At 42.0% G+C, this 17,728-nt stretch overlaps 1 protein-coding gene across 11 annotated transcripts; it reads left to right on the top strand.

Annotated features, from left to right (window-relative positions):
- The first annotated feature begins 733 nt into the window (after window positions 1-733).
- LOC112902212 (putative disease resistance protein RGA4) lies at window positions 734-7,915 on the top strand. 11 transcript variants are annotated; one of them, XM_025971155.1, is made up of 8 exons: window positions 734-899; window positions 984-1,069; window positions 1,205-1,404; window positions 2,327-2,457; window positions 2,605-2,872; window positions 3,137-3,355; window positions 3,923-7,033; window positions 7,548-7,915. In XM_025971155.1, the coding sequence occupies exon 7, from the start codon at window positions 3,965-3,967 to the stop codon at window positions 7,019-7,021; it is 3,057 nt and encodes a 1,018-aa protein (XP_025826940.1). In that variant the 5' UTR covers window positions 734-899; window positions 984-1,069; window positions 1,205-1,404; window positions 2,327-2,457; window positions 2,605-2,872; window positions 3,137-3,355; window positions 3,923-3,964; the 3' UTR covers window positions 7,022-7,033; window positions 7,548-7,915. The 11 variants fall into 11 exon arrangements, with proteins under 11 accessions (XP_025826940.1, XP_025826947.1, XP_025826945.1 ...); XM_025971162.1 differs by having other exon boundaries at window positions 735-899; window positions 1,208-1,404; window positions 7,567-7,915; XM_025971160.1 differs by having other exon boundaries at window positions 735-899; window positions 2,332-2,457; window positions 2,608-2,872; window positions 7,567-7,915.
- The last annotated feature ends 9,813 nt before the right edge of the window (window positions 7,916-17,728 follow it).

The raw sequence follows: 17,728 nt of genomic DNA, 5'->3' as shown, positions 1-17,728 counted from the left end.
TGCAACTTGCTTACATGATTAGCACGGCCTAATCTCTGCAGCATGCCTGTCAATACATCTACACATTGGTAGAGCCGGTAGCTGCTGCTGTCAACACACAAGTTCATTTCATCTGACAGAGATCAGTATGGATTAAAACTAAACTCAGTCAGTAGCTAGCGCTCTTTCATTTCACAGAATTTGGACGCGTTTCATCTGACAAAAAATTGTGGGGAAACAAAAAGAAGAAGAGTTTTCTTGCAAGTCTTGTTCATCTAATCCTAGGGCCATCATCAAGTGAACTAACCGGTCCGCGAACGGGTGCATGCCTGAGATGGTTAGGTGGTCTCAGTAGCACTCCTCAGGTCCTTAGTTTAACTTCCTGCGGGAACGAATTTTAGAATGAGGTTAAAAAATCCCTCGCCTGCCATCACGCCAAAGCACATGGAAACGACGGCTCGCTCTCATATGGGTGACGTCCGGGTAACGGCGCTCTGTATAAGGGTGGGATAGGGGTTCATAGGTTTTCTCGGCCTGTATGAGAAGTTCTTCTTCTTACACTAATGCTCGGGGGGCGGATTTTTATAACTGACCGGTCCAATAAAAGTAGAACCAACCTAAAAAGAGTGAGTAGTGATAGACCTTGACCCGCGTGGCCACCCACCCACCCACGGCGACAGAACAAAGTGCTAGTCAAGCTGTGATCAAGATGCCACATATTTTCTATTTCCTGATGTGGACCGACACTACTGCCTGGGGAAAATATCGGTTCTGCAAGCTTTCATTTCCTGCTGCTGAAGTGACGCCAAAAAAGAGGGGCAACAGAGACGAGGCTTCAGTAGGAACTGCACTTTGGGTTTTCAACTGGTTCCTCTGTGTCTGCATCCTTTCAGTTTATGATATATATGCTGTTGGCTACGGTAAGTTTAAAGGGTCCAGATCTGTTCCTCTTTCTTCTCTACTGACACACCTGCTAATCGTTCATCGTTTCTGTTTGCTCTTAGTGATTCAAGAAATCTTGTTCGGCGAGAAACATTCCCCATCAACACCTTCTAGTGAACTCTCTACTTTCTGATAGCCTGATTCAGTGGTAATTATTCTTGTCTTTCGTCGTGCAATTCTAGTGATTCCATCCATTGAATATGCCAGCATCCATTCTTTCTTTTTTTTCTTTTTTCACCTCACAACTATATTTTTTCTCCACTTCGTCTTTTCATATGTGCAGCAGTTTTTGATGATTCACTGGTAATCTTTTGGTATCAATTTTACGTGTTGGTGCTTCATACTGGTTCTACCATCTCTATTGGCTTCAGTCCGCTATGATCTTATCAAAGTGGTGATGGGTTGACCGTCAGAGCAAACAGATTACAGAGCCTGTTATCAAGCTAGATTTTTTTTTTGAAGTAAAAGAAGCTAGATTTGAAGGTGAGATTTCTAGGCTCTAATTTTACTTCAGTTTTTTCCATGTTTTTAACCACGGGGTGATAACAGGCTTTAGAGTGTTTATAGACATCTGTGAGTATTTAATAGCATCACTGTACTATATGAGTATCTATCAGAACAAAGTTTATTGGACCTATCATGTCAAATGATGAGGCCCTATAACACTAATTTCCACCTCCACACAACACTAGACACATCCTCGGACGCAACCAATGAGCCACCAGATACTCCCTCCACAATTCGGAACATTCTTTTGTTAAGTGGACCTAATAAAAAATTTAAGGTGTATACTGAAGCTATAAATGAGAAGAGAAACTGTTTCTGCAATATTTACGAAATTGTTATGAAATTTGTCAAATGAATAAAAAAACAACTATACAATAGCCTAATCATAAGGATTATGAAGAAGAAAAGGGGAAAGAAAAACAGCCACAATAAACAATGGACAGGGATGACTCTTTCCCACACAAATGGGCTGCTATGCCATCTCATCACATAGCTCCCCTGCTTCCTCGTGGACAGGCCTATAATGTGCTGACTGGACCTTGCTTTGAGTCGGGTCGACTGGGAAAATCTTATGTGGTTTCGGTGGTTATTTGTTCTTATAAAGCTTCTAGTGCTTTTCTTATAAACATGGTGATCACAAGGAAATGAGAAGCATATTGATCTCCCAAGCAAACCATAATTAATACAATCTGATCCCATAAATATTAAATAATCTATCAGAAATGTTTAGTTAGTGTTTGCTGATTGTTGAATCAGTTGTAAGAAATAAAATGTCAAACCTTGTATCAAGTGGGAGGGTGACTTGGGTGTGGCAGGGGTAGCAAGCCATCCATTCTGATTTCCTCCTTAGCTTTCTGTTCTCATAAGAATTGGCTAATCACGCAGAAGATTGATGCAGGACAGTGTGCCCATTTCAGTTGGACCATTGATTCAGGAGATCCTGTTGGGACCGAAATAATATGCCTTGAGATATACAGATCTCCATATGACGCACTCCAATCAGTGGCTTATCAGTTGACCCTTATTCAGGTACCCTTTCTAGTTTTAATAGATCTGAAAATTCTGAGATTTAGCAGTAATTCTTCTTGTTTACTAAGCTGTTCTAGTTATAGATGTTGATCAACTGGGCTGTCATTTAATCTGCTAAGAGGTTCTAGTTGTCCCTTCATTTTGCAGCAGTTGCCGTGTGATCTGTTGGTTCTCGTTTCTCCTGGCGATTGAGTGATAGTCCTCAGTTATCTACTATATACATTGGTCTCTCCAGGCACTTGTGCTTTAAATTGCTTTCCCTCACTCGTGAAGGCCTTAAAAGTACTCATGGGTAATGATGAGATGAACAAACTGCTTGTTCAAGAAGATTAATACTGGTTGTTATGAGACTCTTATCCTTCTTGAAAGATGGTTCGAGTTGTGCTTCAGATTTGCATATGCTGGCATTGCAGAGGTAGCAGAAGCTTGGTGCTCTGTGCACCAATTTCTATGGACATTTCAATCTCTCATTAAGTTTCTCAAAAAAAACTCTCATTAAAGAGAGAGACTGGGAGAAAAACTAATTGCATTGCCACATACTGATCTCCTTCTGTAGTGTTCTGATCAGTGGCTTACAAATGCATTCTAGCTGAACCATTCTAGCTTTAGCCTGTGATTGAACAACCTTTCTTTCGATGAGCAAGCACTTCACCTTTTCATTCTTTCTTCAACTTTTCAGGTTTAATTAGCTCTGTGATTTGTGGTTCCCCATTGGTGATTGGCTGATAACTTCTGCTATCAACATTATAAATTGGTTTTTCAAATCAGTTACTTTACATCGGCCTATCTTGGGCGCAGTCTGCTAGCTGGATGCTTGAAGTCTTGATGAGTTATCATCTGAGAAAACTTTTTCTTCAAATAAATAATTTGTTGTAAGTCATTCTCCTGTTATTACCAAGTAAGCTTCCAAGGCTACCTCTATATTTCATCTTGATTTCCATAAGTTACTGTAACTTTTGACTTCTATACTAGCCTGTAGAAATCTGTTAGTGTTACAGTTCAAATGGTGATCAAACAATCATTGTGCTCTAGCAGATCAAAAATTGACAAATGGGAGAATTTCTAGGTTTTCTGTTCATGATGACAACCAATCCAGTCCATATTCGCTTACAACATTTAGCAGCACCAACAAAAAAAGCAACATGCTAACTCGAGTTTATACCTCACCATACTACTAATTTTCCTAAAAAACATCATGTACCTAAGGTATTAGTTCCTGACCCATATGGAATGGCATTATGTATGATTTACTGAAGATATAAAGAAGAATTTAATGATATTTAGCTTAATAACAAGGTGCCCCAGGGTCTTTGTCTCTTGGATATCTAGTAGCCTACAGGCCATGTAAATATTACACCACAAATCAGTACTAGCATATGTTAATCCCTTTAAAAACGCATTTCAATGTTGTGAGCCCTTTCAAATTTTTAGCCCAAGTTAACACATTTGCACATTTATTTCCCAGCCTGCAACTCCTTTGGTGAATCTCTCTCAGCAACTTTGTCTGATGGCAACCATACTAGAATCTTTAGTTGGATCGTGTGCTAAGAAGTTGCAAGATGTCATTTCAGAGGAGGCCATACTAATTTTAGGGGTAAAAGAAGAGCTCACAGAACTGCAGAGAAGAATGGAGCAAATACGACACTTTGTTAATGATGCAGAGCAAAGGAGCACAAAAGAATCAGCTGTTAATAATTGGCTCAATCAGCTAAGAGATGCCATGTATGACGCTGATGATGTTATTGACTTGGCTAGATCTAAAGGAAGCAAACTAGTGCCGGATCATTCTTTGTCATTATCAAGCAAATCAAGTACATGCACCGGTCTTTCCCTTTCCTCTTGCTTTTCTAATATCCAGACACGTCATGAGGTTGCTGTTAAGATTCGAAGCCTGAACAAAAGAATAGATAATATTTCAAAGGATGAAGTATTTTCATCACTGGCAAGTAGACAATCTACTAAAAAAGTTTCAGCACCGAAACATATAAGAAGTTCCAACCTTGTTGAACCCAACCTTGTGGGTAAGGAGGTCATACATGCTTGCAGAAAACTAGTAGATTTGCTACTTGAACATAAGGATAAGAGGTCTTACAAGATTGCCATTGTTGGAACAGGAGGAGTTGGTAAGACAACACTAGCACAGAAAATTTACAATGACCAGAAAATAATTGGATGCTTTGACAAACAAGCATGGGTTTGTGTCTCCAAAGATTACTCCGAGGTTACTATTCTGAAGGAGATTCTTCGAAAATTTAAAGTACAGTACATGCAGGATGAATCAATTGATGAGCTCCAAAGCAGGCTAAAATTAGCCATCCAAGAGAAGAGCTTCTTTCTTGTGTTGGATGATGCGTGGCAGTCTGACATATGGGAAAATTTACTGAGCACCCCGTTGCATGCTGCAGCCACAGGGATAATTCTGTTGACATCTCGACTCGACACTGTTGCTGTAGAAATTGGAGTGGACCATACACACCGAGTTGACTTAATGTCGGTGGACGTAGGATGGGAGTTGCTTTGGAAGAGCATGGGAATCAACCAAGAAAAAGAAGTGCAAAATCTGCGAGACTTAGGAATAGATATTGTTCGCAGATGTGGCTGTCTTCCTCTTGCAATTAAGGTTGTTGCAAGGGTTTTAGCCAGGAAAGAACAAACTGAGAATGAATGGAACAAGTTTTCAAGAAAAGATGCTTGGTCCGTGAGCAAACTTGAAATACCAAGTGCTTTATATATAAGTTATGAAGAGCTACCACTCTGTTTGAAGCCGTGTTTTCTCTATTGTGCCATGTTTCCTGAAGATGCAGTTATTTTCCGTGATGATATTATTAGGATGTGGGTGGCTGAAGGCTTCATTGATGAGCTAGGTGGCCAACTATTGGAAGATACAGCTGAAGAATACTATTATGAGTTGATATATCGGAATCTCCTCCAACCAAATTATTTAATAGCTGATCTTAATAAATGCACAGTGCATGACCTATTAAGGCAGCTTGCTTGTCATTTATCTAGAGAAGAATGTTTTGTTGGTGATCCAGAATCAATAAGAGTTAATGTCATGAGTAAATTTAGACGTATTTTAGCAGTCACTGAGAAGGATATAGTGGTGTTACCTAGCATGGGTAAGGATCAATATAAAGTTAGAACTTGGAGAACATCTTATGAAAAGTCACTGAGAGTTGATAATACAATATTTAGAAGACTTCCATATATTCGAGTTTTGGATCTAACTGGGTCAGTTATACAAAGTATTCCAAATTGTGTTGGAAGATTGATCCATCTACGGTTACTTAATCTTGATGGAACTGACATATCTTGTCTTCCTGAGTCCATTTGTTGTCTCATAAACCTTCAGACATTGAACTTGCAGCAGTGCCATGCTTTGCATAGTCTCCCTTTAGGAATCACTCGGTTGTGCAACTTAAGGCGCCTTGGTCTTGCTGGAACACCAATAAACCAGGTTCCAAAAGGGATTGCTAAATTGAAGCTCCTGAATGATCTTGAAGGATTTCCGGTTGGTGGTGGCAGTGATAATAGTGCTAGAGCACAAGATGGATGGAGCCTAGAAGAGCTGGGTCCTCTTTTTGAGCTGAGGAAGCTTGATATGTATAAATTGGAGAGAGCATCTCCTTGTAGCACAGATTCATTGTTACTAGACAAAAAGTTTCTCAAAGAACTCAGTTTACGTTGTACTGAACGTACAGATGAACCATACAGTCAAAGTGATATAATCAATATAGAGAGGGCGTTTGAGAAGCTAATCCCTCCACGGAGCATTGAAGATATAAGTATTATTGATTTCTTTGGTCGGAGGTTTCCCACCTGGCTTGATACTGCTACACATTTTTCATCATTGACGTACTTGCAACTTGTGGATTGCAAATCATGTGTGCATCTTCCTCCAATCGGGCAGCTCCCCAACCTGAAATATCTGAGAATCGAGGGAGCCACTGCAGTCACCAAGATTGGACCCGAATTTATTGGCTACGGGGTGGGTAATCCCGGATCTGCAGAGGCAGTTGCTTTCCCCAAGCTTGAAACGTTGGTCATCAAGGATACGCCCAACTGGGAGGAGTGGACCTTTGTTTTTGAAGAAGAAGAAGCGACAGCAGCAGCAGCAGGTAAGGATGGTGCTGCTCCAAACCAAAAGGGGGAAGCCCCACCTCCAAGGATGCAGCTGCTACCACGTTTGGAAGCGTTGGTACTTAAGTGCTGCCCCAATCTGAGAGCTCTCCCACGGCAGCTTGGACTGGAGGCCACCAGCTTGAAGGAGCTCCACTTAAGAGATGTGGATAGCATTAAGGTGGTGGAGAACCTCCCGTTCCTCTCTGAGATGCTTTTAATTGCTGGATGTGAAGGCCTAGAGAGGGTCTCAAATATTCCCCAGGTGAGAGAGCTGCGTGCACATCTGTGTCCAAACTTGAGGTATGTAGAGAGGTTGGACAGCTTGCACCAGCTGTTTCTGAGTAAGGACATGCAAGATGTCTCCTCACGGTGGCTGCCTGGACTCCAAGAGAAGCACCAGCAGCTGCACGGGGAAGACATGGATGTCTACACCTGGTGCTGATGAGTATGCGAGGTATGACCGCTCACTGGATATTTGAATATGATACATACTTATCTCTCCCCTGTTTTCCATTCGCGCTCTTATCTATTATCTTAATACAATAGTGTAAAAAGAAGCCACCACGTTCGCCAAGAGAATCTAGAAATTCCCACGTTAATCGAAAAAAGGGAACGATATACACCGTTGGATTTTTACGAAGATGTAACGGTCTGGACTAACCTAAAGAGTCCATACCAACTACTATTAATATATATATTCAAAATTAAAAAATAAATAAATTAGTAGTTGATTTCATAGATCTAGAAAGAAAATAGTTAAATAATAAAGAGCCCATAGAAAATGCAATTAATAAAATAACTTAATTTTGAAAAAAAATACTCTAAATTCTAGATTATAATTATATAAAATTGACCTATAAATCACTACAACAACAATTGGTGAAGAAATAATAAATTCTACACCATCGTTCTTGTCATGAGCCAGCTACAAGCTATTTCCTTTTCTTTTTTTTTTTGCTTTCATAAAGGGTATTATATCTCTTGAAGATGGAAGTGCCTGCTCATGGACCTGGATGTCTGTCTCGAGCCGTCGATGGACTAAGGATGGCTGATCAAGAACCACAACACGAGCTAATGTATGGGAAGGCTCGTTTTTAATGTTTGTTTAAGTGTTTGGCTAGTGTGCATGTCTAAATAAAATGTGTGCTACTTGAGTTTCTGGAGTAACTCTGTGGTGAGCTTGGACTTTTAGTAGTTTGTGAACATGTAATATGAAGAAACCGCATCTGCTGTTGCATGCTTTCTATCGCAATTATCGATATACATGAAAAGTGAGCTCTTGTTTTGTAATTGCCACTAACATTTCTGTGAAATAAAGCTGTCGTTACTTGCTCCCCTTCTCGTTCCAGCAATGCAGCTTCTTTGAACTAACCAATGCAGGTCCTTTCTCCTGCTTGTCAGTTTATCAGGTCTCTTGAGTGTACATGTTAATGAAGTTACCCTGCAGTTGGTTTGTCAGTGTTAGTTGCCGGTTGCCATTGCCACATAGGTAGTCAGTGCAACGTCAGTGACCAAAAACAAAGAAGAATTCGTATTTGCAATATCTTGAGAGCAGCATGCGCGTCTGCTTCGTCCAGAGGAACCACACTCATCAGTGTCCTTGTCTTCATATGCTCCTTGCACTGATGCATCTTCTACAGATCAAACCCGATCTGATAAATAATGCAGCAAATGAAGGCCAGGAGGACAGGACTGAGCACAGTGCAGAGCGGTTGCTTCTTCAGAGTCGCACGCGCGTCTGCATTTCGAAAGGAACCAACACACATACACGGGGTCCCTCCTTGTCTTGCTCTGCTCGTCACACGGACGTGTCGTCTACAGATCACAATCCATCCAACCGGCCCCTTGAGAACCACGACTCCATCGGCTCTGCGCGTTCGCTGACAAGCTAAGCCGGCGTCGACCAACACTGCTGAAGAAAGGCACATCAGTGCCGGCCACAGGGAGCTTTAGTGCTGGTTCCTGTGACCGGCACTAAATGGCCGGCACTAACGTGACAGACGTTAGTGCCGGCTATATTGACCGGCACTAAATGGCTAGTGTTAGTGCCGGTCCGTAATTCCAGCCGGCACTAACGTGCCCGACCCGGCCCGGCTCCTGGCAGCAAGGTTAGTGCCGGCTGGTATAACTGGCCGGCACTAAATCTTTTTTCTTATTTATCTTTTGTTTTTCGTTTTTATACGTATGGCTATGCGTATTTCTACCGTATGCGACTACATAATCGTACTTTTTGCATTGCACAGTAATATTAGGACAGCATATTACACTAATATTATATATATATATTCATCATGTATGGAACACTTAGGAGTTTAAAAGTACTTGAGATATTACAAATTATTAAGAACATCAACTATAGTAATTTATCAGCTTCCCCGTCGTCGGATCTTTTTCGGCGACGCTTGTACGGACATCGCCATAGAATTCGACCTTACGATTTATGACTTCATCGAGCAGGAATCCGCATATAGCTTCTTGAATTGCCCTGATCCGAGCCATTTCAATGAGTTATTCTTTCATCCGCCAATGCTGTCACATTTTTCGATAAAAACATGAGAATAAAAGATAATGAATTAAAATGATGAGCAGATGTGATTGTACTCACGTACATTGAATGCCTCCACTGTCATTTGCCCTTTTTCACTTGCAAAAGTGTTGATCCACTCGCATACGTAGTATCCACATAAGTTGTTTCCTTGTCTCTGTCTCCAACACTATGGACAAATGTGGGTTAAGATATAGAATTTTTCTGATGTTTATTGCGAATGATATTAGTACCGAGAGTATATTCATACCGGAAAATCAGTCACCCAACAAAGAGGCTCGATTTCACCTATGGGCAAGCCTATGTGTTTGCGGAGGTAGCGACGCCATGCAGTATTTACCACCTTGATGAGATCTTGGTACTTTGATTTATCTTGCCTTAACGAGTCATACACCAAGACCTTGTGCTCGTCAATCTGAATACAAAGCAATATCCAATGAAAGCTGTGCATATACATACGCATAACCAATTAATGTTGATTAAAATAGTTATTAAATAGTATTATTAATACGAAGGGATTGAAAAAAATAAGCTAACAAAGAACGACTCACTGATGGTTGTATGGCAAGAGAATGAAGGGACACATGCTATTCTTACGCAACCCCCTGTATATAATATTGACTATTTCTTCAGGGTTTTACTCTACCGTTTTCTCGTGTATAATATCGGGGTCGAAGAACCCGACGTTATGGAAGTTCTTTTTTCGGCAAATTTGAATTTTTGACCTACAGGACACAAGAAAAACGGGGATCAGTCAACACATAAGGCTAAAAATAATGAAACGAGAGACAATACTCACATGCACCATACACTCACGAGGGATTTGTCAAGGGCATCTTGATGGTATAAATCGTAAAGTGCTTCAAACTCGATATATACTTCACCTGCCCCCCGCCAGAAATGCTCATCTTTAATCCGGGCTGGGAACATCTCTAATTCATTAGCTTTAGATTGCACGGCATACCATTTGTGTAACTCGGCCATTCTCGTTGGTAGGAATGGTAGCAACTCTGGCCATATCAAAGGTTCACCAAGTACAAACTTTTTCCTGCCGCGGGCATTCTGTAGGGCCTCTCCAAGCAATTGAGCCCTTGTTAGATCAGTTTGCAATATCATCCCAGCCATGGTCAACGGATCTCTTGATTCATCAGGACATTCTTCACGCGGCACTATCAATGGAGGGATCGATTGTTTGGACTGCTCTCCGAGCTGGGGAACGATCTTTGCATTGATCCGTCGATTCTTGGGGTTGTTGTAGCACTTTCTGATCTGCCGATCATAATCCGACTCCCTTTCTTTCTCCTTGATGGGATCTTTAATGAAGTGTGCCTTCGCAACCGGATCTATTTCTGGCTTCTTGTTCGCAGCCTCCCTCAGTAGCTTGCGCTTCAGCAAGAAGGTTTCAAACGATTCTTCTGCCTCTTTCTCTTCTGGAGCCTTCGCTTTCTTCTTTCTTTGCTGCTTATGAGATGGTGGGACCGAAGGTACCGTGTATGCCTTCTGTTGCTGACTCTGATTCTGTTGTGCGGCTGGTGATGATGCCGAAATTGGCTCGCTTTGTGCGGCTGGTGATGGCGGATCCATGCTGGGGTCCCGTGCAGGCGGTGGAGAAGGTGGGCCAACACTAGGATTCCTGTCATCAGCTGGCGTCGGTGATCTTTGCCTTGAGCACCGAGCGGAATCTGTGGCTGCTTGCACCAATCTTATGTCGCGCTTTGGCCACGCAATCCATGTGTGTACGGCATGTTGTAGTTCTGTTTCTTCAGGACCTATAGGGATCGGGAGGTCCAAGTCTTCCCAGCGTTCTTCAGAAATTCGGTCAACAAAGACTCTGGCGAATCCTTCAGGAATTGGCTGGCAATGTATTGCCCTGCCTTCTTCTTGGACTTCCGCATAACCCTCAGCACAAACTTTGAGCTTTTTCCCATAAAGAACCAGAAGCTCACACTGGGTCCTAATGGCAATGTCGTCGATGGGGTCGCTCGTCCTGTCGGCACCCAAAGTAGGGTGCTCTGTGGAAGCAACACTGCTACGACGCTGAGAAGGGGTGCTGAACTCCACATTGGCAGCTGGTTGGTCCGAGCGTTGCCCAACTGCTGCCTCAAGTGACATTATCCGGTTTTCTAGGCTACAGATCTTCTCTGCCACTACTGCCTTGCTTCTGCATCGGCTTCGGTAGGTTTCGAGATCTCCGGAAAAGCCATATTTCCATGGAACTACGCCCACGCCTCGGGTCCGTCCAGTGTGTTCCGCATTCCCAAGAGCGTAAGTCAGCTCGTCATTCTCTTTGTTGGGTTGGAAGGTTCCTTCTTTCGTACGCCTCATTGCGTCGTCAAGTCTTTGGGCAGCCTCTCTTAGTACGTCGCTAGTCACAAACATTCCAGTGTCGGGGTCTAGTGTGCCTCCATGAGCATAGAAGTAATACCTTACTCGTTTGGGCCAACTCAAGGTCTGCGGTACGATTCCTTTTGCAATTAAATTATTTTCCATCTTTTCCCATTTCGGAACAGCAACCTTATAACCTCCAGGCCCAAGTCTATGGAAGTTTGTCTTTTTGCTAGCATTCATTTTGCCTTGAATCGAGGCTGCCATGCTGTCAGCACTGCGCTTGTAATTCACGAATTCATTCCACCACTCTCGTTGCTTCTTCCAGACTTTATCAAAATCTGGTGTGAGGCCCTTGTTGACAAAGTTTGCCACCAATTTTTTCTTGAACGAGGCGAACTGAATTGCCATCTTCTTAAATGCCCATCCCTTTACTTTGTCAGCTTTGCCTGGGGGAAAGTTGAAGTGCAACGACACCTCTTTCCATATCAAATCTTTCTCTAAATCTGGCACGATATCTTCAGGTCGATCAGAGACTTTATTTCTCTTCCAAAGCTTGTACTTTATGGGGACGTTCTCCCTAACAAGATATCCCAATTGATTTACAAAGGTCGTCTTAATTTGACCAGGGGCTAGTGGCTCGCCGGTTGCTTCGTTGATCTCCGTGATGGTCGTACATCCTACCATCTTCCTCTTGGAGCCACGTTTCCATTTAGGCTTCCTCGATCCTGATGCCTGAAAGAATCACAAATTTATCAAGCGGGTTGCTAGCAACTAGTGGACGTCGCGGTAGGTATTGACAAAACGTTTATCCTGATGCCTGAAAGAATCACTAAATTTCATACCTCGGCTTCCTCGATATTTTCTTCTTCCTCCCCACTAATATCTTGCTCCTCGTCGCCATGATAATGCAAGTTTAAAAATTGGCTGCCATCATTCTCGTCCTCATGAAACTCTGGAGCTATGTGCCCAGTACTACCACAAATGAGCTCGTGCATTAACTCGTCTTGGTTGTCCGTAGGATCCATTTCCACTACCCGAAACAATAAAAAACATTAAGTATTTTCTAGTACTAATAAAATGTATGTAGTTATATATCTTTTACAACTGAGTAAACAAAGCAACTATAATCATAAAGAAAACAGTTAATATCTTTTACAACTGAACAAAACAAATTTCTGAATTTATATATACAGAAAAGAATTATTTAGTAACAATTAACAGACGCCTCTTCGCGCGAGGTTAACAATTAACAAAAGTCATGCCCACATCTTTTATGATAGATCAAACCATACAGACTATATAGGAGCAAAGACCCTGAAACATCAATCATCTTCCATGACCGGAAGTAGTAACACAATTCTATTAGCACTACTATTATCATTGGCGGTGTCAACTGAATGACATCTCAGATGCTGCGAGGTGGTAACTGAATGGCTTGAATGGCAGGGCAGTTCAGTGGGATGGAGCACATGCCTTGAATTGATGAGCGCCCGGGTTCCATCAGAATTCTGCTATTCACCACCTCCAGGCTTGGGGAGGCTGGTCAGAATATTCTTGAAGGTGTGCTCAGTTGCTAAAAGCGAAGTAAAGAAGCATGATTATAGTGCATTAGCAAATCACTAGTAGTGCCTGTTCCATGATAAATTACTCATGCCATAAATTATTGAAGGTGCATTTCTCTAGACTGCATTTGTCTTAATGCACTTAAGAGTGAAGTGAGATATAGTATGTATAAAGACAGATTCAAAGTCAACTGAATGCGTCATCAAGTTGATGGTTCATTGAAAATTACCCGATTATAGAAATATAAAGATAGGCTTATTTGGAGGATGATCAAAGCTCGTGCATCAACCTGCTGGGTGAGTAACTGGTAGAAATATAAAGATAGGTCATCAGACCACATGTTAGAAATATAAAGATAGGCCTGGGACTTTTCACTCCTAACTGGTAGTTGCTACCATCTAGCAGTGGCAGTAGTGAGAAACTTCTTTCTCCAGGGTTTCACAATTATATTATCTGGTAAATATTTTTGCATGTCCTTGCAACCTGTCAACAGGGGAATTACGAGAAACATGTGCATATTTAGAAAGCTAAATAGTGCAGAAACCTTTTGAATTGGCACTTAGATTATAATTTGGTGTGCTACAATTTCTAGCCATTTGTGTCCTGACAATGGGTATGCACAAACAATACATGGCCGCTTTTCCGAATAAAGATCCTTCAAAATTCTTAACCAATCCCTGAATCCGTCGAAGGGATATAGTCAATGAAGATTTCTTCAGCAAGTTGTATCTTAAGGAACTTACGAAGAAGCGCTTTAGTTGCCAAGTTATTTTCTGACAATGATAGGCGTAATGCATGTATAATTGCAGTGTGCTTGATTGATAAGTGTTCAGATCTTCACACGGAGGATGATGACCGGTACAGTTGTCACATTTTACTCTGTTTTCAGCCAGTAGAACAGACATATATAGATTGTCGCAATACACCTGTATTGTACGAATCTTCAACTGGGCAGCATGCCGAAGCAAGAATGGGACTGTCGTAGTACATGCTTTCTTCGATCAGTATCCGGAAATTAAGTCAAAGGCTTATACTGTTTTGTCCACCAGTGGTTAGTTGGGGAATATAATACGGCAGATAGCACAGTTGAGCTAAATTGATAGTTGCTGTAGGTGTTTGTTCAAACTAGGAGCTACAAAGACACACTTAATTATTGCGACTATATTCCTTTCTTTTTCTACAAATATGTAAGACTATTGATATGTGTGTTTGGAGAACTCACTGCAACTTGCTGAAGATTCATTGAGCTGCTGGAGACGCCTTTACTTGTGCACTGTCATATGCATGACATAGGGCTGGGAGGTATCTTGGATGTACAGAGATGATATATGTGGGAAGGTAAGTTTGTTGTGTTCACATGGAAATATTAATTACGTAGCCAGGAAACTAATGAGTTCATCACTCTTAAAGCGAACACAAGTCTATTTCATCGTCTGGAATGGTGAGGACCCAAGCACCAAGGACATGAGAGATGATTGCAGAGAAATGGAAGCTACAAATAAATGAAATCCTTGATACGAGCCAATCCTTCTATAGATGAACAAAATAAGCATATAACCAGAAATCAAAGCACATAGCCTTGCACACACGATGATAGCATTTTAATAAGCATTGTACATCTAGTGAGGTCAATTTAACATAATGACATTACTAACTGGTAATTTTCAGTAGGTCGTGCATCAACCTGCTGGGTTTTAATTGGAGGATGAGGGATTGACTATCTAAACTACTCAGGCACTGCCTAGCGAACCACATAAGCATCTAAAAAGCTGACCGCTTTACTATCTTCCCCTTGATTACCATGTTTATTAGTGAGAGTAATTGTTGATTTTGTCACTTTCTCCTACCAATCATGTGGTTGTTTCCTTTTATTAGTTTGTCTTACAATTACGCAATGTAAGGTGATGCATCTATGGAAACGTAAAAAATGTCCCGTAGAGGACAAGGTGCTCACCGCGAATCCGTTTTTGCGATTGGAGGGCAAGGAGGGAGGGGTCGACGGTGGGGGCCGGAGCTTCGGGAGCCGCAGCAATGGCGCGAGGACACCGAGCAGTGGCGCGAGGACCTCGAGGCGGCAGGGGCAGCCGGGCGGCCGGGCTGCGCGGAACGGGCCGCGCGCGAGGACGACGAGGTGCACCGCGGCCGGAGCTTCGGGCGGCGGCAGCAATGGGGCGCGAGGACGCAGAGCAGTGCCGCGAGGACCCCGAGGCGGCAGGGGCAGCCGGGCGGCCGGGCTGCGCGGAACGGGCACGCGCGAGGAAGACGACGTGCGCGACGGCCGGAGCTTCGGGCGGCGGCAGCAATGGCGCGAGGACGTCGGGTAAGTTGGGGGCGACGTCGATCTGAAAGGGCGAAGGGGCTAATTTGTTGGGGGGATGGCGCGGTTAGTGCCGGCTGACATTACCAGCCGGCACTAACGCGCCCACGTGACGTCAGAAGAACAAGTTAGTGCCGGCTAGTGGTACTAGCCGGCACTAACGTGCTCAAGTTAGTGCCGGCTGGTATTACCAGCTAGCACTAACGTGTACCATCCGCGTGGGAATTGGCGCGCGGGAACTGGCCACGCCAGTTCCCATTTACACTGAATTTGTAGTATTCATAAATTTGTTCAACATAGGCTTAATAATTAGAATAATATAACAAAAATTTATATCTTATTTTTAGCTACACAATAATTATAGTAATTATATGTACACAATAATAATAGTAATTGAAGTAAATTAACGAATATGCAACCATTATCAATTATGTGTAGCCTAAAGGGTTTATATGTGTATATGTTTCTGTTATTCATAATAAATCAAAAACATTTTATTTTGATCCATGCAAAATTCTTCAAAAAACTTTTCAATAGTAGCCTATACAATGATATAATCAATTCGCATATTACTTGATTATTTGTTTGTAATTTAATGTTTCAATGCTTCTAGTAATGCAAAATTAGTGAACGTAAATAATATTTATACCATGCAAAAATATAATATTATCTGAAGATGATATTATGTCATCATTGGAGAAATAATATCAAGAATTGAGATAAATACGATGCGGTGCGTTACATTACATCACTGATTGAGAGAATTCAATACATAATTTATATAAAACTACTACTCATTATCATTATCTACTGGAACATTGATAATCTTCCTTTTGACGAAAGTGCCTTGAGCGTGATCACAGCGTAAGTAAGGTGTGTCCTCTTTGGATAAGAGGATGCTAGGGTCAACGTCAACTGAGAATGGAGGAAGATCATCAATCTGGTCATAATCTTCCGAATTGTCCGAAATATCCTCAACTCCAACAACTTTTCTTTTTCCTGGAAGAACTATGTGCCGTTTCGGCTCATTTCCAGCCTTGTCTGCTTCAGGCGTCTTATCTGACTTCTTCTTCGGTTTGCTCGACATGTCCTTCACATAGAACACTTGTGTCACATCGTTGGCTAGAACAAATGGTTCATCTTTATATCCAATCTTTTTAAAGTCAACTATGGTCATCCCATACCGGTCCTTCGTTACGCCTCCTCCAGCCACCCATTCGCAACGAAATAAAGGGACAACTATGGGTCCATATTCAAGTTCCCATATCTCCTCTATGACACCATAGTAGTTGTTCTTTTCTCCATTACTATTTACTATACACATACGGACACCACTGTTTTGGTTGGTGCTTTTTTTGTCTTGAGCTCTCGTATAAAATGTATACCCATTGATTTCGTACCCTTGGTATTGCTGGACAGTGATTGATGGTCCCCTAGCCAGCCATTGAAGTTCTTGATCAACTGTGTTGTTGCCCAATAATTTTCGTCTGAACCAGCCATCAAAAGTTTTTATATGTTGGCGTGTAATCCAAGAAAGATTCTTTTGTGGATTTTCAGACTGTATAATATTCATGTGCTCATCAATATATGGAGCCACCTTGGATGAATTCTGAAGAACCGTGAAGTTTGCTTGGCTGAATTCACTACAAGGGATGTGCACATTACATTTTTTTCCTAGTGTGCCTTTTCCCTTTAGTCGCCCCTCATGGTGTGACACGGGGAGCCCAATCGGATTGAGATCAGGAAGATAGTCAACGCAAAACTCAATGACCTCCTCGGTTCCATAGCCCTTAGCAATGCATCCTTCTGGGCGAGAACGTTTACGCACGTACTTCTTCAATACTGCCATGAACCTCTCGAAAGGGAACATATTGTGTAGAAAAACAGGACCCAGAATAGTTATTTCTGTCACAATATGAACTAGAAGGTGTGTCATAATATTGAAGAAGGAAGGTGGGAAGACCATCTCAAGGCTGACAAGACATTCGACAATATCTTTCTGCAGCTTTATTAGATTATTTGGATTAATTGCTTTCTGTGAAATTTCATTCATGAATGCACAAAGCTTTACAACTGCCAATCTCACATTTTCCGGTAGAACACCCCTCGGTATAACCGGAAGTAATTGTGTCATCAGAACGTGGCAGTCATGGGACTTCAAGTTTTGGATTTTCTTCTCTTTCACATTTATTATGCCCTGTATATTTGAGGAGTACCCAGACGGGACCTTGATACTGTTCAAGCAATCGAACATGCTTTCCTTCTCCTCTTTACTCAGATTATAGCTGGCAGGTTTTAAATAGTGGCGTCCTTTGTCTCTCTTCTCGGGTTGCAAGCCTTGTCGTCCAGCTAGCATCCACATGTCGCGCCTTGCTTCCAATGTGTCTTTTGACTTA

This window comes from Panicum hallii, chromosome 8 (genome assembly GCF_002211085.1).
Source record: "Panicum hallii strain FIL2 chromosome 8, PHallii_v3.1, whole genome shotgun sequence".
Lineage (NCBI taxonomy): Eukaryota > Viridiplantae > Streptophyta > Magnoliopsida > Poales > Poaceae > Panicum > Panicum hallii.
This window is presented reverse-complemented; position numbering and strand designations above follow the sequence as displayed.